Source organism: Branchiostoma floridae, chromosome 1, assembly GCF_000003815.2.
Source record: "Branchiostoma floridae strain S238N-H82 chromosome 1, Bfl_VNyyK, whole genome shotgun sequence".
NCBI lineage: Eukaryota > Metazoa > Chordata > Leptocardii > Amphioxiformes > Branchiostomatidae > Branchiostoma > Branchiostoma floridae.
The window spans coordinates 21563750-21587900 of NC_049979.1; the positions used below are offsets into that span (position 1 = coordinate 21563750).

Sequence of the window (24151 nt, forward strand, 5' to 3'; positions counted from 1 at the left end):
CCCACAGTATCATTAACGGAAAGGATCGAATCCTTGATCAACGACGAATTGTTAATCTTCTGTTTGACAAGCGTGTTCCCAACCAGAGATCGCCTTTCCATCTCGTTTATAAAACTTACGTTCTGTCGATGATGGCATTTACTCTGATCCAGCGGCGTGAGGATGGGAAGACACGGTAAGAGAACTCATTCTGACCCTTTGACATGGAGTAAGGAAACTTCGCAGGTTATTTTTAGTTTGTCAGCGTTTCTTTTATCTTATTTTTTGGGGTGCACAATTGGTTTCCTCAAGTGTAAAGGATTGACTTGACATCGCGACCCGGGATGGCAATCAGCGTAAATTGACCCGTACCGTTTACGACAGCTGTCCTTTTCAAAAGTGGCTGTTTGGTAAGTGATAATACCATAACCGGGGTTGTGAAGATGCCTCAAGAGACCTATCAATAATATCATCTGCACGGGTAACGACGCAGAAGTGGGAATTGACGAAGAATGATAAGAAAATTACGATGATGAAATGATGTTGAAGACGAAGTGGTTGCACAACGTGGCGATCCCCTGAAGAACAGTACTACATTCGATCGGTTGTATAGTTACTTGATTGAAAAGAATAGCACCGCCCTCTCTCCACTAGAGGCTACCACCACTAAGCATCCAGACATTTGACAGATCGTTCAAATTATTTCATGTAGAAAGATAGGATATTTTAAAATTAGGTTTGTAGTCTTTTGAATTGTACTTTTACATCATAAATTATATATTCCCACTATAAAATCAAAGGTCACAGAAATCCAATTTTGGCTCCTCAACAGTCACTTGGCAATCGTTGTCTGGTGAAAAGAAGGCAGCTAACGTTATGGTTCGGAAAAGGATCCTGGACCTGTAAATTTTGATATGTTCTATTTTTACGGTGAATGATATCCGGGCGTGCAACAATTTTCGTCGGTTTGAACCAAAATTTTGTCGCACTACTGCAAAATTATACAAAAATCGCGAAATGAGCAAATATATATTTCATGAATCGCAAAGCATCTTTGAAATTCGACTTGTGAGTTAGGTATTCGAAAGGCATAGGAAAGGTTGTAAAAGAGCAAAAATCAAAAGAATTTCTTTGTATACCGCGACCTGTGCGCTAAACCTTACTGGTCACTAAGACCCAATAATGATGGCAGCATTGGTTTTTATTTGCTAAATTTTCTTCCTACGCTAGCATTAATTTTGTTACCCAAATGATGTCACTCATATAATCAAATCAGTATGACCTAAGCTGACATTATTGAAATTAAAGTACAGCCCTATCAGATGCCCCAGTTAGCTACGCTTATCTCCAAGCAGATACAAGGGTGCCGGGGCAGTATCCAAGTGCCAAACAATATCCAGCAGAACCCGTAGGATCTACCTGGAGATAAGCGTATATCAGTTACCAACAGTATAACAGTAGTGTAAGTCTAAATTGCGCTCTACAACTTATAGCTTAACCCTGACCCCGCCTTGCCTTAACGTTAACCCCACCTTGACCTTAGCTCTAACCCTGGGCCCACCCCGACCCGAACTAAACATTATAACGCTAACCTAAACCATGAGCACTAGTACTGTATATTTATCACATGATTTTAGTTCCAAAAAGAGTTTCTGTCAAAAACCGTGTTAACTACTTTGACATGTGATAATGGTTGACAGAATGTTATCACATATATTCATCAGTAGCCATATTAACCTTACTAGTAAAATAATGGGATAAAGGGGCGCTATCACATCATTTCACTAATAGACACCTTCTTAATACCTTACTAGTAAAATAATGGGATAAAGGGGCGCTATCACATTATTTCACTAATAGACACCTTCTTAAGTTGACGGAGAAGAGATTTGGTGTGACACTAGGATACGGTCTAATTTTCGTACTTTTATGTCACTTTTCAGAAGCAGAAGGAGGAGAAGCCATTAGATCTAAGCTTTTGAAGATGTCACTGCTATTTCCGTCATTTCACCGACACGGGTGGATTGAAGACAATCCCGAAGTGAAAGAAGATGAATCAGAGTTTGTACCAAGTCTAACAAAGTCCCATTGATATCGTTCATGGCTTGTTTGACACACTATCTGCGTACGTAGCAATCTTGAAAGATATGGAATCAATGCAGAGAAAATATGCGATAGGAAGACTTACTGCTACACAAATATTGACCTTCCATAAAAGAAGAACTTTGAAATAGTTTTTCTTATCTCGTGCCAGGCAAAAAGGATTTTATGGGATGTAGCCACAGTAAGTAATTCTCATGGATGACATCAACAAGCGTTTGAATTTCGCCTGATTTTGAAAAACAAAAAGTTTTGCTATCCTGCTCTTCTAATTCTGCGATGCCAAATCCCATATCTACCCCACTGTCGCAAACCGGTAAGGCTGCATTACTGACTGTCCAAGCAGAGGTTCGGCTCCAGCTGTTTTTGAAGTGTTTTACTCGTTTTACCGGGCTTTCTATTTTGCCCCGTTTTCTTGATGTCCACCGACCAACCTCTGCTTGGAGCTCGAGGGTATTCATAACTCTGTCTTTACGGCTTAAAGTTTGGCTTACTGTATTATTGAATACAGGAATAAAAACAAATGGCTGTGAAACCAGGTTTTATCGTTTCAAATACGAGACCAGATCATTCATACATGACTGTGCTATTATCGATTATATTTTGTGTGTAGTATCGTAATGCCATTGTCTGTATAGATAGTAGTTGTTATTGGTTGCTAATCTCCAAGCAGATTCATCCGTGGCATAAGACAGTAACATAAGCTGAGGAAGGAGTTTAGCCACGCGTGGCCAATTTACTCCTCTGCCGGCTAAACTCCTTCCCCAGCTTATGTTACTGTCTTATGCCACGGGGGAATCTGCTTGGAGATTAATTGGTTGCCATACAATGTACCTTGTGCGATTGTTGAGCAATAAAATTCATTCATTTCATGGTTGAATTTTAGTTTCCAAATTTGAAACAATGAACCATTTTGCTCCGCCTCGTTTTTTTTTTCAAAAGTCTTTTTTTCTCGCACGCCTGCATTAGACTTCGAGTCTGCAGAGGATGTCATCCATAAAATCTACTTGCTCTGGCCTTACCTGAAAATATACGTGTTTGGGGAGATCAATGGTATCATTAAGATCTGCTGTGATAAAGACATCATAAATCATATTTGTGGCGAAGGAAAGTAATTTCGTTATCGACCTTATCTTATATCACTTTCGATTTTTTCAAACCGCAAGCGATTATTCATGCTACTAAAGAAATATAGTTTATTTGTTCACTGCCTAAGGCAGATTGCAAATACATGTCTAAAACATGTCAGACATACAGCTTACAATAGGCAGGGCTTGGCATTATTTTTATTAAGACTTAATACATGTATCTATATCTAATCAAGTCGGGTTCGGTTTCATTTTTGGAAGCAGTAGCCGAATTTTAAAAATCCTACCATTCATAATTTGTGTGTTCAACTCGTTCTGTGGTATTCAATACGATGATATCTCGATTATGAGTCGATGATGAAAATCAGTAAAGCTGCAAAAGTTACGGCAAAAAGATAAAAACTAGTCATAACCGATATTATTCTAATTTGAAAGATAAAACAACGCTACAGTATCAATGAAGGAAAAAAACCCTATAAATTCAAATTGCATCAACAGCTGGATTCGGCCTATCAGATATAACAGGATTTTTTTCTGATTTGTTAAAAGTAAGGCAGAAACGGAAGGGTATGCAAAAGAGCGTCGGCGCTTCAGGCTGCAGTTCCTCAGTCAATCGCTTGGTGTCCAGACAGTACATGCATCGGCTTCACAACCTTAGATTTTCACCTCCTTGAAAATGAATGTTCTCGGGTTCCTTCTTTCTTTTATTCCATAGTCAGCTGAACACATGTACAGCTGAAAGTTTTTAAAGGGGAAGAGGTGTAACCGGAGACTCGCAGGCTAACAGTAAGGAATTGGCGCCGTTCATGAACAGTGGACTCGAGGATTCAAGTTGCGCGAGAGTGGGGCATGTGCTTTGTTGAAATGGACATGATTATCATCACAATTAAAAAGTTTGAGAGACGTCTTGCACGTAACACACCTATGATACTTTAATAATGCTAGTGTCAGGAGCTGATTCAAGATCAACTAAAGGCTTCAAATTAGGTGATGTCAGCAAAGCTGGCCTGACATTGAATGCCCTACTCATGACCTATCAGAACTAGATAAGATGTCATAGTGGACGCAGACTGACACAGGATCTTTCCGGTGTGAAGCTAAATCCCTGCGCCGCCAAATACGTGAGAGGTCAGGTACTGCGGCTGCGCAATGCAGGAGAGGAGCAAGTATTTCGCACCGAAGATTACTATGGCAACGACCTTTGTAAAAGCTAACAGATGTTTTGTAGTAGCCGATTCGACAAACCTGTATATTGAAAAACCTATTTTTCAACAACTTTCCTTGTTTTAAATTCAACTGACTATTTCACAATTTAATACTATATGAATACATGCATTTAAAGGGAACCTTTCAAATGAGCTATTTGCCTTCATTGATTTCATGGGATTGAAAATTGGGACACTCCATAGAGACCCCTAGGAATCCTTAAGATAATGATATGCAGCGGGAAAACATGGCACTGTTTTGGCGCACACCACAGCAGCAATCCTAAAGATAATGATATGCAGCGGGAAAGCATGGCACTGTTTCGGCGCGCACCACAGCAGCAATCCTAATATAAAGATAATGAATGAATGGAGACCTTCATTTTACATACATACCCACTGTGTTCAGTACAGGTCGCAACAAGAGATACATGAAGTTAGTATGTTGAAAATATATGATATGCTTTATAAGTAAAGGTTTGTCTAAATTCATAAGGAATATGAATTTGCCTATATTACTTAGTTGTATGAAGTGGGATAATGATATGCAGCGGGAAAACATGGCACTGTTTTGGCGCGCACCACAGCAGCAACTTAGTCGTAGTGTTCCGATATTAGAGCCATCAGAAACGGTTACAGCAGGGAAATAAAATATATGTTTGTGACTTTATTTGGCTAGCAAAGCGTGTAAAAATGAGCAAATCAGGGCCAGTGTATGACTCTGACCAGATCACCACTTCTGGTCACACGCCGAGCAATGGCGGAAGGACGGTCGTTATATCATATCATATCAGGTATCAGAACAATATAAGAAGAATAGACCCCGATTTCGACCAAGGTGAACGAACTGGCCACCATCTGCGTAATGAATTAAATTGGCGCCCCTCAACTATCTTATTACTCTATTTTTAGTCACACAAGGCAATAAAAGAAGTTGATCATAATTCTTGGTCTAGTGCACAAGTGTGTGTTTTCAGAGGATTATTCTTGTAAGTGTCCATCGTCTATCATGTGCTGACCTGTCATATTCAAATGTAACTTTTTCAAAGAATCATTCTAGGTTGAATTATGACGGGTAACAGTTATAAACGTTACCGATCTTTAGATCCTCTCCGTTTTATCTAAAACGGAAAAGAAAATAGAACACAACAAAATTGTGCCCATAGTAAATACATTGATATATGAGCTGCTAATGCACTGCTTACAAATGCTTTGTATATCAGTCCAAATTAGGTGCTATGCTCTGTGAGGCTATAAAAGGTCATCAGAGGTGACCTGTGGTTTCGGTGTCATTACTATTAAATAAATCAATACGATTTAGACGCTAAAATGGACGACCAATCCTTTTTCTTCAGTGAAATTGTCCATAACTTTAGCTTTGTATTGATTGGATTGAAATATTCTAAAGTAATCATTGTATTTAGTGTTACCATTTAGCCAATCAAAATATATGTCATATTCGAAACCCCCATGCACACCGTGTATCTCAGGTATTTGGCACGGTGCACAAATTTGGCGCTTGTATCTGCCAAATCAATGCTAGCGCACCTGACCTCTCACGTATTTGGCGGCGCAGGGATTTAGCTTCACACCGGGTGACCTCTAGTAACCCCAAACACGCACAGCGTAAGCTCAGGTAAACAGACCGATTTACACACCAATAGTGGTTAAGTATGCAGGATACTATCATCAAAAATGTACAAAAGGGTTTTAAGACTTACCCTGGACACAGATACCTCCGCTCGATGGTCGTGGAAACTCAGTTACGACGCCTGGAAGCTGGAACGCTCTGGAATTGTATGTTGTGTCATCGGGTGTCACCCTCCCTTTTCTTGCCAAGTTGTTGTAGACAGATTCATAGTATACAGCATCAACCAAGTTTCGTCGTCTAAGTGTAGAGTGACAATACGTCCAACAAACTTGACTAAAATTAAGATAAGATGGATCCGAAAATGACTAGAATACGCTTTTAACACTTGAATACCTGAACAACGTCCTCCAGAAGGAAGTACTGAATGAGTCACCTCCGGTCAATAAACTTTGACCTTTTTGAAGTTAGTTTTTTTTTAGATTATACGTGTCAACCAATGTTTGAATCCTTTATTGATAAGTTTTAAGCCATGAATTTAGTTCTAAGTCGAGCATTATTGTTGTCTATTGGATTTTACCTCATTCTGAAAGTTTCGCGGTACGTTTTCTCCCATAGTTCTAGACTGACGGTTTTACTTTACATGCAAATCAGCCAATATGGCGGCTACTTAAGCTTGTTGTGCTTGTGTTTTCAGCGCAATTTTCAACAGTGAATCAGCCGCAGTCGTTCAATCGTATTCAACATGGTGCCCAGTCGGAAGTGCTGCGTCAGTACAATATTGGCGTTTTTCCAGAGAATTTCGCATGATATGATCGTCACAATCGTACGGTTAGCTGATGTCATTTGTCACATATTTTGTGTAATAGCTATGACCATTTCTGGACGTAGATACGTGCTGTGGCCTGAAGATTGTTGTCCAGCGTCTACAGATAGGTTGTGTTCCTATTCCTAGCATAGCATTTCATTTTTTACTGAGCTGATGTCGATATTGTTTTGACTGTTTTGACTGTGTTAGAAGACGATTCGTTACGTTCCTGTGTACAAAATATTAAGTTATGATTTATGTATTGATATTACTTACAGACTAAAAGTACATCTGTCCTGCTTGTAGCTTGCACCAAAGTGTTAAGATTTTGATTCTAATCTTCTACGTATGATGTTTGTGTTGAACCCTAACTGCGATATAATAAACAATATTGTTCTAAAATGTCCAATAACATGAATTTAAATTAGATGTAGGTATTCAATACAGCCACAAACAATGATGGTCCAATTCGCTGAGACGTCTGTGAAACAGTGAGTAACATTATACATTTTCAAATCACTTACAAGAGTGTTTCCTACTATTCTTTTAATCCAGCACGTTTTGAAAAGTTTCACCTGCCTTTCTGATGTTTTTTAATGTTATATGGATGGAATAGGAATGTAGTCAATGAAAATGTAGTAGTAGTCTTTCAAACTCTCCAAAATAGACTTGGGAATTTAAATGCCGGTATAATATATATATATATATATATACATATGTATATAGCAGGCCTGATTTTTACATTAGAACACTTTGGCCCTGCTTGAAGCTCAAAGACTACTTGGGAGGATATGCGCTCTCAATGCAGAGACCCAATACGGCTCCTACAGGAGCAGATTGTAGCCTTCACCATGGCATTGTAAGGCTCGTAGAAGCTTGAAAAATCATTCCTTAAATAATTGACTAGGAGAGTCATTCCACCCTAAGTTTGACATTTCCCCTCTGTTGGCAATTCAAACCCTTGGGCCTTGTTGATTTGATTATATGGATGACACCCTCTGGGAGCTCCAGACTGATGCGAGCGTGCGAATAAAAAAGAGATGAGTTTGCTCCCAAATATGTTGCATCAATCATGAAATGTAAGTGGTCTGATATTTCTTTTTATAGTATACTGTATGGTATCTACTCGTTTTACATCTGCTTTGTATGATACACGGTACGGTTAAAATGTTTTGTTGGAAACAGCCGAATATATATGCGAGTAAGGATGAGATTTATATTGCCAAATCAGCATGGCCTTATGTAGCAAAACTCCCTTGCTAACATCATGTACATAGCTCCGTTAAATAATACACGTACGAAGTTGTCGTGAAAATATTGCATTTATTCTTAGAAATGCTTCTTAAACAGCTATTTACAATAGCCGCTATAGTTTTGTGTATCAAGCAGTATACCAGAGACATGTGGGCTATAGGTGTTGTCTGGTGATATCTGTCACGATGTATCAGTATTTTTTAAACATGGCCCATAATATTAAGAAATCTAATACGTTGTTTTGTATACTAAGGCAAAGAAGGCTTTCCACTTAGTAACAACTCTCACTAAAAGTAGACAGATAAATCAATATGATATTCGTCTTTTAACAACCATGAAAAAGAACTATACAACGATATTAGACTGCTATTGGTACCCTTCGGTTTCGGAAGACAATAGTGCATTAAGCTGTACATGTTCCTAATCGTAACAAGATTTATGATTTGTACGGATGTATGATGTAGTGCCTTTCCATCTAGAATACGATAAATTATAAGCCCCTGTCACATATAGCTAAACATGCCATTGGCCTCTTGACCTTCTCCAGACCACGGTTGGAAGTTCGTCAACGTGAACATGGTCATTTGTGATTTGTGGTTAGAATTCGTCAGTGACTTCCAACCTGCGTCAGCCAAATACAAATTTTGAAAAACAAAACTCAGAGATGTGTACTTGACCTAGAATAAATTATATTTCAGGCTACTCCCAACCCGGCACCGACTTTTGTTGGGGAATGGTCGTAAGGAATGTACCAATGCATGACAGAGCTTAGTAAAGTTTTGAACATAATCTACTCTGTATAACGTTGTATTTCCGACACACACTAAAATTGGACTTAACAAACGTTTCGACCGACTTATTGACTCCAGTCTTTGTCAAAGAATCCAAGACGCCATAAACATAAGAACTTTACAACCATTTCTAAACAGAGACGGAGGGCGCCATTGATTTTCTGCAACTTATGATCCACTGCTCACGTAAAAATCCATTTCTTGGCAAAGACTGGAGCTGATCAGTCGAAAATTTGGGCAAGTCTAATGTTTTGTGTGTTTAGAAATACTGTAATACTGTTCAATTTCATTCAGAATTACTTCTACCAACCATGATGAAATTTTAAATTTTTAAAATGGTTACACATGCTTCTGATCGTTCACTCTCTCTGTTGTTGTCATGACGTCATGTTTTATTGACGACGTATCCAGATCTGTATACTTTCACATTTTGGAATGTAAAAGTTAAACTCAAAGACACCGTTTATAACTTACCCATTGAAGTGACTTGGGGAGTAGAAAAACAACAACAATGACATGTAGCTCTGTAATCTTGTTAACAGCAATATGATTAGAAATGGGGAAAAAAACAGCACACATACGTTGTGAGCAACAAGTTAAGCCCCCTTCACACTAGATGGCTGAGCGATCTAAATCTAAGTCGGGTGACCCTTGGTTTGATAATTTAAAATGATGCAAGATAAACGTAGGATTAAAAAGACTATGAAATACAAAAAAAGAAAACAATTCGTTATTCATTTGCCAAATATTTGTTTGCTCAACACTTGCAGCCTGTAGCGGAAAGGGGGTGTAACCAAATACAGAAATACCAGACCTGAGTGTATATACTACGATACCTTACAACTGGTGTATCAATAAAACAATGCCACTCTTAAATGTAGTAGATATCTGTAAAAACAAGAATTGATTTTATACATTTCAAATTGGTCTTCTTGAATCCTTTATTACCAGTGCGGGTACGGACGTTTATAGGAATATTCAGTGTTGATGTCTGGTTGTGGTATCGGTAGTTTTATTTCGACATGAAAGATATTGCGAGTAGATTTAAGACCTATTTAAAGTATAACAATGGGGATATTTATACATATATACACTGTTTTTTCTTTATCTCGGTTGTTTGAACATAATATAATTACACTGTAGATCCATTGTCATTCGTGAATATTGGCACGACAGCTCTTCGAATGCATTCGGAGTCAATGTCTTTCTAATGGTATCTATATTTTCCTAATGTACAACTAGCCTCATTGATATCACAAGATGGTGTTGTTCAGGATCGGTGAACTCAAGTCCTAACATCTCTTCGTCAGTAATATGTCATGATATAAGAAGGCGGAATGTGTTCATATCCTATGGCACAAAGTTTACGGGCCGTATCTTCATACTCACACCTTTCAGTGAGTATCGCCACCCTTTCCACGTGGACCATTCGATACCGTCTTGTACTGCGTCAGTATAGTTCCCTCCCCGGTAGTATATCCCGTTCAAGTTCGCGTTGTAGCAGTCGTTGTACCACCACCCTCCCTTGAATAGCAGCGCGCAATTCCTAGAGGAGCCATCATTGTCCCTGTCCCTAGTGCTGAACTGCATGTTATTAAGGTTTCTGGTGAAGTAATCCATGGTGGCGTTCGTACCGGCTATAGAGTCCCCAGCGTTGCCAGAATAAGTGCCTAGTCGTATCCGGTAATTGTTTCGTTCTGTGTCCACCTGGATAGAGCTGTATTCAGCGTAAGCCTTGTTACCTTCCCAGTCTTCCATATCAACGCGCATGCGGTAAGTGTTCTGACTCAGTAACAAGTAGATGGAGTCCATACCGAGCCAAAATTCACCACCCAGGTCCCCGAACCCCTTCTTGTATTCAGTCCAATTTCTGTAGAAATTAACGCTTCCGTCCAGTCGGCGCTGAAGGACAGTCCATCCACCGCCTGATGGCCCATGGTCACAGTACACGTATAAGGCGTTGGTGAAGTTCTTAGGCCATATTGGGTATATCCCGCTGAGTACGTTCCTTGATCGCACATCGGAACAGTCTGAAAAAATTTCAACGAGAAAGAGAAAAAGCTTCATTCACGCACGCACAAGTAATGTTTAAGGATTCAAATAAACAACAATTATGGTACAGGACTTTACCACATGTATAAATGTGATTGTATAAATGAAAGTGTATTAGTAATTTTCTAGTGTAGGATTTGGCACCCATCTCGTAGAAAACGGTACGTGGCCATACACTCAAATATGAGCTCTAATAGATACTCTAATACAGAGTAAGCTTTATAATTGCCGTAAACTGCAAAAACAATATCGGGAAATTGATTCTATTGCCATACACCGTTAGTTCTCCTATCATAAAACGAACTGAATTTGTTACTCCTTGTACAAAAAGTAATCGACCCCGAGGCAAGTTTTTTGACGTTAATGCGTAAATGAAAGAACAAAAAAAAAAACAATCATTTGTTTAGTGTACGATATTTTGCTGTAACTTTGGTCATATTCCACCTTTCGGACCACTTAGATTGCATAATAAAGACAATATTTTGTCCACTTTGGGGTTTCAAGAGGATGTCCTCTATATAATCAAGTTAGTTTAAGTAAAAAAAACCCTCAACACAAGTCCAGACGTAAGACTTTTACCTCTTACTACACAGTCGTAGCATCCTCCTATGAAGCTGAGGCGATCTTGCACCATCCTCAGTCGATCGTCCTGTACATTGAGCTGACTAGAAACGCTGTCCAACTGCGTCTTTAACAGCTTGGTGGCGTTCTGGAGCTTCTCTATCTCACAGATTCCATCTGTCACTCGTTTTGCGAGTTCGTCTTTTTGGTCCGACAATCTGTTAGTTCTTATTTGAAGGTTTACCATAGTCTTGGCATCGTCGACGACCTTGGTCTGAAGTTGACCCTTCTCTGTTCTCAGGTTCTCCACTCTAAGATAAAGCCAAGCTAAAGTGGAAACAAAAATTTCTCGTCAGTATGGAATTTCATATGAGTTCGTAAACTACACAGTGGTGAAGAGATAAATTATTCTTCACTAAAGTGGCTGACCGAAATATTGTGCAAGCAAAAAGTGCATACAAAACATCAACCGCACGTGGCCACAGCGATTGATTGAGAAATCTGTAAAAGACTGATCGTGTCAGTTAAAAATTCCGGTAAGTCAAAATATTGACTAAAACAGTTTATTGTTCATAACCTCTAGTGTGACATGACACATAGGGTGTTTTGCCACTTAAGTTGGCATGTGAGTTTTGGCACTTTTGCGGAGGTAACACACCAACGAAATCAGACAAGATACTCACTGTACAAAAACATGATCATTACAAATACGAGATTTTCAATGATATAATGAGCAATACTAGCTAAAATACACATGATCATTGAAACATTTTTTTTCTATTTGCTTTTGGACAGACAAGGACAATCTGGCACTGCACTCAATTTTTATAACTTATATTAAGTGCCACATACACGGTACCCATTTTTACACCTGGGTGAAATGAGGAATGCCGTGTAAAGTGACTTTCCCAAGCCAAGGGAATAACGTCGGTGGCACGGCGGGGATCGAACTCAGGACCTATAGATTCCGAGCCGAACGCTCTACCAGTTACGACACGTCCGACGCCACAAGACCATTGAAACATTCAACAATGTTGTGCTACCTAACAGCTCACAGAAACTCAGAAACTGACAAATGCGTCCACAAAGTGCCATATTGAGTTTGGCAACTGGAATGTACATCCATCCATATGAATTTCAAATAAAGTCATGGGTCATGGTCACATTTTAATGTAAACACGTATAGGAACCTTGTCGGTGGGAAAAGCCTCTGTCATTCCTAGCCCAAACTGTGATTTGTTTTTGCAATCTATATTCAGTAGAGGCTATCGGGACATATTGTCCGAGGTTTTAGGTCGTTCAAGACAAATCTACGGTTCCCCCTTATCACAATCTGGTGTGAAATTGCTTCATTATTTCTTGAACCGAATTCTAAAGTACTTTAAGAAACTTTAGATCGATAAACAGTCAATCACGAACTGCCTCTGAAACGGATAAGATCGGAAGAAGGGGATAGGAAGACAAGTGATTTTTACCAGCTTCCAATACATCCTAATTTTCCACATTTTTGTCCCTTACTAGAAATCGATACAGTAGTCCATCGTGATGTATTTCTTAGTCTGCGGCGTTATTGTGTGCAAGGGCACCTTCATGCTTTGCTAATAAATCGTTTTCTGCCTTCTAACTAAGACGGCCCTTTTTGGAAGTCAACCACCAACAACAGTGCAGCGCAAACAAAACTAGACACTACGACCTTTCTAATCGTTTCTCTCTGTTAAGATGTGCTTCACACTATTTACACTGACATGGAGTTAGACGAGTTAGATAATGAACAAAACGAGTCTGATCATTTGTCAACGATCTTCTGACAATGGTGGTCCCACATGGATCGATACTCGGCCACATGATGCCCTAAAGCCGATTCAATGACTGCGCATCTGTGCTAGCTCAGACAAAACCGAACAGGTCTTACGTCCAATAGACAATGTCAAGTATTGATGTATTACTGCGCTATCCAGAGTGCTGGCTATTCTCAGGGGAGACATAGCAACAGCTTGTTATGTTGAGGTAGTTACGTGTAGGAGGCGCTGAACAGCCCCGTTCACTAAGGGCTGCAATCGCGCGGTGACCAATGAGCGAAAAAAGATGTCAAAGATAACGAACGATTTTTTCACGTCATTTGTGTGTTAAGTTGTCTTTTAGATCATACATCTTGCATCCTATTTAAATCATGGGCAGAATTGCCAACCATAGACGTATCGTTATGACGTAATTTTATATCTAAATGCTTTAGATATGTAATCGTTGTTGAATGCCCATCGTGTGAAATGAAACAAAAGATAGCGTTTATCGCTGCACCTGGTGACGTTTGCAAAGCTGCATTCTGTTATAAAACTGTCGCCCGTTACCAACAATACGTTACGGGTCATATGCTAAAATAAACTGCAAAGGGAAAAATATTATACTTGATGTTTAAGCGATTGAAAAATGGATACCAATGACAGAATTTTTTTCCGAAAAGAAGAATATGTGAAAGATAAAAAGAAAAATGCCGTTTGGTAAACCTTGTTCTGTGTGTTTGTCCACGTTCCTTTGTTTCACCACTTAGAATAGTGGTGTTTCACCACATTGCAGAATGAAGGTAGCTTTTTTACCTATCTTTTAGCACAGTCTTTAGTTTCGGGTACCCATAGAGTGTCATCCATTTAATCAAATCAGTAAGTTTTTTATGCACACTGGATCATGCAACACGGTAACTGAAACTGTAAATCCCTTCCAATGTATGTTATTTGTTGCACCATTCGATTAGTATCGTGGAGCGAAAAAAGTGTTATGTGCTAGGTTGAACACCAAGATCTTTGCCTCTTCGTGATTTTGACATATATGCACTTCTATACCTCTTTGGATAGCTTTCTACAGGAATTGGGCAATATGAAGCTTTGAATGCTGATTGGAATAGAGAACAGCCTCTAATGTATCTAAATAATGGACATCTCTGTACTAGAATTTTACGACCCTGTATGGGCCATTCCCTCTCTTAATGTGATCTGCGCTCTTGCACCCTCATACCACCGGGATGGCGACCTCTCTGCAACTACACTACAATCGAGTGACTTTTCAGAGCGCTCAACTGATTTCATAGATAAAATGCGGATCTTTTTACGCTCTTGAGCGTGTTTTTACTTAGAATGTTAACGTTACATTTTTCATAGTATTTCAACCATCAAGTCAAGGGTATACAGATCCACTTTAGGTCGCAGAGAAGTCGCATCGCGATCGCCGGTAAGTGGAATGGAAGGCTACTGTGATTTTATAGGTGCTGTCTATCTATCTCTCCATTACAGTTAGAGCGAGCCCTTTAACGAACGTTCTGAACCGGACAACAACCCTTTAGAACATCATTTACAGCTGGCAGAGCAAAATAGGTCTATACGCAGGTGGGTAACATTGTGAGACTAACAAAAGAGAAGCATGTACAGTACCTGTAAACGCCGTTAACGACAAGAGCACCACCCAGGTCAGAATGGTGCAGGCTATCTTCCATCGCCTCCTCGCCGTGGGACCAAGATGGCTCCTTGTTTTGTGTTTACTCTTGGCGGCGTCCATCCTCTTTTTGGTGTCCTCCAACTGTAGACATGTCAGCTCTATCGTAGGGTCTGTAGTGTTAGGGGAAAGACAGAAGTAGGCGTCACTGTAATGCCTACATATGGAATCACAGTAGGATCTGTCCACTTGATGAAATACCCGGGGTCCGTAAGATGTCAACCCAGAGCACTAGCCCGTCACAAACATAATTCTTCGGACGTCAGAGAATCCTATTGGGGCCCCCGTCCATCTTCTGAAAGGTGAAAGAAAGTCCATAGAATGGGCATAAATGCCATTAACAAGTCTCCTGCCTCATCCGACGTGACAGGTGGAATGAAGAGGTCAGGTCCAGATGTCACCTCGTCCCACGCTTGAAGGAACCTCCAGAAGATGAGGATTCTCTGTACGGTGAGACTAACCCAACGTGATAGGAATGTGACCTGTCTGGTCATCTCGTGACGTAAAAAGGTATAATAAATGCAACATATATCATACTCAACGTCTCTTTTCTCTAAAATACTAGATTATCAAATGCGTTTGATCCATCTGTCGCCATCTTGTATATAAGGCTGTGATGGTGAGAAATAAATCTATTTATGGACAGAGCTTCATTTCCTTGTTAGGTCATAATTTCCGCTAATTTGCCTACGCAGGAAATTACTCTCGTTAACTACCGGGCCAATTTTATTGATGCTTTATCGCGTACATTACTACAAGGCTGTATGAAGGACCACATAAAAATACGGTATGTGAGACTCACCATTTGATGCTATTAAACTATAACAGCCTGATAGGGGAAATTCTGGTTGGCTCGTGTATTTATGCGGCATACATATCTGTACAAATGTATAAACGAGTTAATATTATGTAAATAGTACTTCAATACCTTTGTGGAAAGATGCGCATTCTATTCAATAATAGTCGGATGCAACCAATCAATATGAAATGCTAATCAAATAAAGTATGTAGGCTTATATCTTTATCAAATCATGGAAGGCTTTGAATTGCATTGTAAATTAGAGCTAGGCAATATTGGTGATCACTACATGTAATATATTTTTGAGAGCACTCGTCTTTGTTCTGACACTACGGACTGTAATGCGGTTTGCATCAACTTTGCGGCTGTTATGACAATTTATTCTGCAAGGGGGCGCTATTCGAACAAGTTATCAGAAACAATCAAAGGTTCCCATGCTTACCATAAGAATCATAAGCTCTGCGCTAAACACTGGCAACTAGACTGTCAGACTTGAGGCTGCGATCGTCGAGTGACCAAGATATTCACGAATAACCCAATGAATTTTACACACAGAGATCATAGGTTGTTTAAGATTTGTGTGAGACCATGAACCATATTCAAATAATAAGCATCAAACCCAAGTTTGATTGCTTAAATGTTTCTAAGCGGTCACCGTCCATAGAAAAGTATATGGGTCGTGTATATAGCGCCGGCATGTTTATTGCAGGGAGACATCTCGTTCACAAGGGTTTAGTGCGGCTAGACAGCTAGTCAGGGGTCATCACAGGACCCTTAAATGGTAAACCGTAATGAGACAGTGCGTCCTGAATGCGTAAAGAAAATAGGGAAAGGCCACTAATACTAGTGTTGTCTGAATACCATCGTGAATACCCGAGGTCTGGTGGACCTGAGGGCATATTTTTATGTCATGTCAATAAAAAGGCATGTGCTGTAAGTAGGTATGGATATTATTTATATCTATCACCGTAGGATGAAAGAAAAAAGAAAGACAAACAAAAACCTGTTGCAATTATAAGCATGCCCATGGCATTACCAACAAGGTATAAGCAAACACTTAAGTGAAAGAACATGGAAAGTAAACATCTTTCTATTTCTCTCTCTTTCGTGAATCTTCATATAATGACAAAGACAAATCAGGTTATCAATCCAAGTTTCTGAATAATTTCACTACATAATATCTGATCTTTTAGCACATGTAAAGTATATTTTCATGAAAATCCAGCAACCGTAACGTATACTTTAAGCGCGCTTAAAGATTGAATATATTGCTGAGTCTATCGATACGCACACCAACGGCCGGCCGTCACGTGTCTATCTATCACAGTATAAGCAATGTCAGGTCAGACATTGTCGCAGAAATCTCTCTTTATATATACAGACAAACGTTCGGTCTTTGTCAGGCCTTTAAACAGCCATGTACAATACATATCAATAACAGCAGAATACATCGTCGTAATAGAGAGCAACAAGCATTTCAGATAGACGTAAGGTTCACGTACCTTCTGCAGAGATACTAACCCCAACTGGTGCTCCACCGGCAACCTGATGCCTTAGACATTGCAGTAATGCAGTAAAGCAGACAGGTATTGGTAAATCAATGACAGGCTACCGTAAGGGATTGGTCGGGTTATCTCTGGAAGTCCAGATGAATGCGGGGGGAACTTTTCAGCCCTATTCAAGTGCGCTGCTGTGTAGATATATCTCTGGAACGGACGTTTTGACGCCACTATGGTGTCTACTTGACCTATTGCTTCGTAGCTTATCTTGACGCTTGATCGGAGACATCACTATTCAGCTATGGTAGCGACCTCTTTGCAACTGCCCTGTGACTGACTAATCTTAGAGAGCCTTTCATAAATCAAAAAAGAAGAGAAAAGCTATTATTTTACGCTTTGTGTATTATGTATTCTGTCGTCTTCAGAGCCATACTTTTAAAGTTTGCATGGCATTTCAATAATATGTCAAAGGATCCCGTACTACTAGACGAATCCGTTTCGCACCCAAATGGATTTATGTGACCCATGATTCTATAATCAGAATTTGATGGACACAAAAATATAGATTAGTTTTGGTCTGTGGTCTTTGAATTTCTTTCAGCGATGTATGAAACCAGTGAAAAGGGTGGTAGAAACATCGTGTGACAGCTTCTGGAATAAGGATTACTCTGACTGTATGGCAAAGACGTAAAGTCTACGGTACTCCAAGACATTGCTCCCATGCTCCTACTACATTGTCTCCTTGGAACGCAACCAAGAAAGCAACAGACCATTGGCACCCAACAGACCCAGAAGATAAATGAAAGACCCATGTAACAAGCCAAGTAAGAACACATAAAACCCCCTACAGGTCAGGCAGGTCCCACTTCACCTGCATTATTTATCAACCCTTGCGGGAAAATGAACCACAAAATCTCTTGATTGGAGACTCAAGGCGTTCTGTGTGATCAGCTGCTTTGTTCTGAAAGAAGCTGACAGGCCATTGTCAAGTTGGAGAGGAAATTAAGCAAGACTTACACTTGCATGAAGCGGAAATAGAATCGCCTCCACTATCATGGCCATCTCTAGTTGATGTATGAACCAAAGCATCTCATTTTGGCTATCTTTACCGCTGAGACCGGGCAATTGAGTATCGATCTCCTTGTTACTAAAAACAATGCTATACTGCGCAGATCTAGAATACGATTGGTGACGATATATCAGGCATTTTTGCATGTTTAGTTAGTTGCTTCGACGTAAAGTATACATTCATTAGTTCTCTTGGAGCATTTGTCTTCAAATACAGCAGAAATGTTCGTATGAAATTATTAGCCTAATAACATGACTTTAAAGCAAGTGCGTGTTTGATTTCCATCAAGAATTATTTGAACAGTTCCCAAACGCCTACTACTAATATGAAAGAGAACCAAAAATAGCCCAAGGCGCTATTTATTTCAACTAATTTACTCGCACGCTATTTGTCTTCCTAAGTAGTTATTCTTCTACTACTACGTCGTTGTATTATTCAATGGTTGTTATTAGTTCATTTATGAATTCGCTAATTGCAACTTAAATCACATTAAGGATGGTGCCACAAAAAATCTACAGGGAATATTGAATATTACTTTCATCTGATGACGTAATAGTCTATTTTTGGTGAATTGCTACATCGTCTGTCATGTGCATAATTTTCTATCCCAACATTCGGTCAATTTTAGCATTTCCCTTTGATTTACATTCGCATGCCTATACCAATCAGTTCCTCTTATCAATCTATCTTTACATTACGAGTGAGCAAAAAAGCGATTGGTATGGTTGTCATGACAAGTATCTATCACGTTTTTAAAGATGCCAACAAGGAATCTGATAACCTGACTGTAAGGTTTGAACCAGTCATACGGGGATGGACTTTTTTCAATATGTTTGTTGGGTTCTTCAACGTGCTCAAGGTGTGTTTTTCCTTTACCAAAAAAGATCTACGGCTTTACGTCCAGTGAGGACGTCCCGTAAATAAAACCGGAGCCGGGTTATCATTTTTTACATATATGGAGTGAGAGAGTAGGTGTCATGTCATGCCCCAGTGCCATGAAATGCTGAATCTTGAAGGGGATTCGAAACCAAAACCGTTAGATTCTAAATCAACAACTTTAATCAATTCTTCTAGTTTGTCTTCAACCTCGAAACAAATACATATCGAAACAAGACAAGATTGAGCACCGTGATGACCATGCCAAACAACAGGTTCTTGCGTCACGGTAGTAATTGTTAACTCCTGAAGGAGGGTCACATCTGACGGGGATACACGTACTATTTCTGTGTTTGTTTGCACCCATAACTCAAGATTCTTTGGATGGATTCGTTTGCACTTTGTCACCCTGCATAGTTATTGAGATCTCGATTAGACAAACATTGAGATTAGTGACACCGTAGCAAAAGAGTACCATGTAGATTGTGAAATAATACCCCCAAGTTGACAGTTGTGTTGTACTACCAAGTTTTTTTCTGCATGTGGGCTGTCTAACAGGTAAAATGTGCTATAGAAACTTTCGCTGTAAGGGGAAAAATGCTTACTCTCTAAGAAGGGGCTAGGCACTGTCTTGCGTTAGTCTTTCTTGGTAGATGTGTTTTTTTTATCTATTTTGATAAATTCATTTATCTATTTTGATAGGTTGTAATTTCTTTGCACTATAATATTTTTTTGTACTATGGTATTTCTTTACTTTAATATAGATGTATGGTTTTAAATCCAGACCATTTCGTACTCAGGCAAAGTGATTGCCTTACGAAGCACATTACAGAAAATGCGTCAGTAACTATTGATTATTCTTAGCACGAAGTCACTCTTAAAATACTCTTATGTAACGGATCTCATAGATTTTGGGTAGGAAGTCGTTAAGGTTAGTTGAGATCAAAGGTCATCGTCAGTTCACTTGGGACTTGCCACCAATCAACTTTAATGAAGCCCAAGTGATTTGGGATTGTCCAGAAAATGTTGCTCTTAAAGATATCTACAACCGTCTGCTTAATGCGAAACATCGCAAATTATTGATATGCCAGTACTCATATTCGTGACGGTTTGTGTCTAGCGAAAAGAGTTTTGGTCTAGTATATAGAAAAACAATATTGTGTTTCTGTGCACGGTTTTGAAGATGCTCATAGCACATTGAATTACATTGTTGTTGTTTTTTTCAGGGAAAGGGCTCCGATAAACACATTTAGCTAATCACGAAAATGAAAACTAAAAAAAAAAACATCAGGGGACTGGTGTGTTCAACATCATATTGTAATTATACAGATAAATTGAATAAGCCAATACATATTTGATAAAATTAACCATATTAACATCTTACATCAAGCCAGCGTGTCTTATAATCCAAATGCAAGAATTCTGTTTTCAATTTCATTATTCAGACGTCAGATCAAATATGTTGTTCCCTTGTCAGTGGTCGCCAAAAAGAAAGGCAGGTTGCTTTTTGTTGCTAGGGTAACCGAAAACACATCATTTCATTCCTAGGCCTAACTGGTGTTTCTGCAGAGGAAGAACTTCGCGCACGGAATGATGACAAATAGGAAGTCACGGACCTAGGCACACACGTGAGCTGCCATTTGACGATGCAGAAATGAGCTATGATGTTGGGTATAGAAATTCCAGACACAAAGGATAACAACTACAACTATGAACGATGGGCTTAGGCAAAATTGACGCCAGAGAAAGTTGTGGGATACCAGTTAATCAATACGCTAAAATCAGCACAAAGTATGCTGAAGTGAACTGATTCAAAATCAATTCAAATCAATATCAACCAAGGAGAAAGCAATTCATTCGTGTTTATAGTTATAAACGCATGTCTTGCCATATTTCTCTGGGGCTATCGATATGCCAAACATACAGGGTAGTAAATGATGTAGGATTGCATGATTCTAAAAACTGTGATAAACGATACTTTTTGCATGCATATAAGGAATCTGTCATTTTCAAGTTTCTGGATAGATTATCAAAATGTCTAATACCAACTCAGAAGAGAACAAGAAACAGTGTTGAAATACCAGAATTATTGGCCCGGATAGAAGGAGTTCCAAAATTCGTTTTTTTTTTCTTTACTAGAACTATTGTCAAGTGAAACTTGTTGCTACCAATAAGGTTTGCAAATTTTGGGCGTGGCAGGTCGTTCAGTGCAATACAACCAGCGGCTGCCGCGCAGCATGCATATATACGAAACCGGGGTCTCACGCCCAACTGTGCATAGGTATACCGGCCATATAGATACACATACACAGATCTTTCCTGTCATATTTATATATTGAGAAACACAATGGTATTAGATTTAAGAAAACCTTCTCGCATGGATCATCCTTTATCACCCGGTGCCGTCCAAGTCTGTTCAGGACGACCGTTACTTCTGCGGTGTCGATCGTGTTCAAAACCATTGATTGTCACGATCACGATGACCAGACGCAAAATGCAAAATCAATCCGACTTGCTTCAAGACTTTGTTGAAAGTAACTCGCTCATGTACCATGTAATGTCAGATCGATACAGGGAAAGAGAGAGAGAGACAGAGAAAGAGAGAGAGAGACAGACAGACAGACAGACAGACACAGAGAGAGAGAGTTCTGAGAAAGACTTTGGCTTTATTTGGATCCACAAATATCTTGACATTAGAAGAGCGTTCAGATGCGCAGGATGCGGCAGAGACTGTCATTCCAGAATCGGCTTGTTCAGCCACCAAAGAAGATGCCGACCATGACCAAAACCCATCGTCTCTTTAGACGGACGGAGGCCAATGATGAAAAGAGCTCGAAACAGACAGCAAGATGGAAAGATAGATGGACGGACAGACACGCAAAACAGCAGAGGAGAGAGAGCGAGACAGAGAGAAACAAGGAGGGGTAGATAGAAACAGAAAAAAGAGTGATAATTGTCAACGATGATACCCAAAAGTCTACGCCTATGCCACAGATCACGATCAGGACCACATTGCTCTGGACCCATCAACAACCAAGGTCGGTGCTGGGTTGAGATTAATCTAGAATCCATCCTTTTCTGTCTCTATTGCTCGCTTCTTTGCTCACATTCGAGCGGAATACGACTTTTTACAACTTGATAAGTCAAAGCGAATAATCAACTGGTACAGAAAAACTTTAAATACTCTAAATCAAAATGACCTTGCTAACGGCTAACTCTCAACCAAGGTCTGAAAAAGCACGGAAATCCATGTTCGGTTATGGGTCTTAACTTGAAAGCTATGGTATATGACCTGTTGAATCACCTAAAGACAAGAGGAAAGTCGGAGTCACAATTCTTATAGAATGCTTAAGTATCACATCCGTCGTTAAGGGACTTACTTACCAGAAATCACGGCAAACAAAATAAGAAAATCCTCCTACGCACGGTCCCCAACGGCTTGCTAACTGACCACAAGGAGTTTCGACACGACTGCGGTCCCTCTGCGTAGGAGAATAAATAAGAACAACAACAACAAGAAACCGAAGATCCCATACCTCCGTAAAATATTTAGATCCCTGTAACGACCTATCCCCATATGGCTTGCCATTAGAGATATATCTAGTAGTACGTTATTGATCCATCTCTTCTCTTCCCTTTCAGAAAGAAGATGTCGGTTTGTAATGCTGTAGTACTTAAAGATACTGCCAGAGGGGCAAGGTTTCTTCGGGATTTCAATAACAACCCATATGGCAATATTCGTACAAAACCATCGATAGTATCTTGAGTTATCAATGTGAGCACACAAACACAACCAGAAGCAGTAACGTTAGTTCACCTTTATACGCGGGGTAACCTATATCCGTTGTGTTGCTAAACAAGGTATCCAGGGATATTAAATCGATGGACAGTAGTTTCAAATTGTACTATTTTCGAAATATTGTAGTTTGAAACCATTATCTGTCGACTTGATATTCCTAAATACAAAAAGAAATTTCGTAAAAAGAACGGATAAAGGTTACCCTATGGATAAAGGTGAACTAGCGTTAACCTATGGATAAAGGTGAACTACCGTTACCCATGTATAAGGTGACCCTCTTCCCGGGGGTAACAAGAGGAACAATAACCGCGACTACAACTACAGTGTCAAAACAGTAATGAATATCGTTATAATGGTTATTACTACCTACATCATGGCAAATCTAGAACAGATCTAACCTGATCTAGACATTATTTCCTTAAGGTGCAATAGTTGTCACTTATATTGCTGATGACCCAGTGTACACAGCCGTAAGCGGTACGCAATAAAGTCACACAAGATTACAGCTATTAACAATAGTTAGATAAAACCCCGGGAGCAAACTTTGATCTGTCAACTACCCTCTAGCACGAACTTAATGAGTTTCCGGTAACCCGACCCACTCAAGCAAAAATCTGCCGACGATATAGCTAGTTTTTTTCAGTGTGCGGTGGGGGTCGACCGCTTTTGCAAGGGACGTAAGATTTTCCATCGAAATCTGAGTGATAAAAATTCAAAACTGAATGCAAGTAGCCTGCCTAGCATTTCATGATATGCAAACATATTGATATTGAATAGTTGATGTAGTAGGAATGTGTAGTGAACATTGTACAATTATACCCGTTATCTGTGTGATTCCAATATGTCAGTATCAGTGTCTTGATGCATTCCATTTTCTACATTCAAAACTGTATTTGATTACAAAATTAAACAAATGAAAAAAAAAGAATTTTTACCAACAAATCCGTTTTGTCCAGGACTGTAACCGGAAACACAACTGTTATTTTCCTCGGCACCATTACAACAAAGCAATAAAGCAGTGTGTTTCATTTTTCAGGCTACGATATTCCTTATACGGCCCCTGTGGCACTAATTTCCCTTGGTTGGGTTGGAGAGGTATAGCAACAAACATAACAAGAAAAAGTCATATCTTCAAGTACCAGAGTTATCAACCTGGCATTGAAGGGTTCCTTTTTTCTCTAGATCTATCGTAAAGTAGAA

At 39.5% G+C, this 24151-nt stretch overlaps 1 protein-coding gene and 1 long non-coding RNA gene across 3 annotated transcripts in view; one reads left to right on the top strand and one right to left on the bottom strand.

The window, feature by feature from the left end:
• Positions 1 to 6613: 6613 nt before the first annotated feature.
• LOC118426406 lies at positions 6614 to 15461 on the top strand. The gene is made up of 3 exons (XR_004832390.1): positions 6614 to 6791; positions 7203 to 7259; positions 15280 to 15461. It is a non-coding gene; the product is annotated as an uncharacterized LOC118426406 (long non-coding RNA).
• LOC118426394 (angiopoietin-related protein 7-like) overlaps positions 9646 to 24151 on the bottom strand; it is a 59540-nt gene continuing 45034 nt past the window's right edge. For both annotated transcript variants that reach the window (XM_035835770.1, XM_035835760.1), the window contains exons 4-6: positions 14849 to 15022; positions 11445 to 11753; positions 9646 to 10843 (exon numbers count right to left, since the gene is read on the bottom strand). In XM_035835770.1, the coding sequence (XP_035691663.1) occupies positions 10164 to 10843; positions 11445 to 11753; positions 14849 to 15022 (1163 nt within the window). In that variant the 3' untranslated portion in view covers positions 9646 to 10163. The remainder of the gene's footprint in view (positions 10844 to 11444; positions 11754 to 14848; positions 15023 to 24151) is intronic.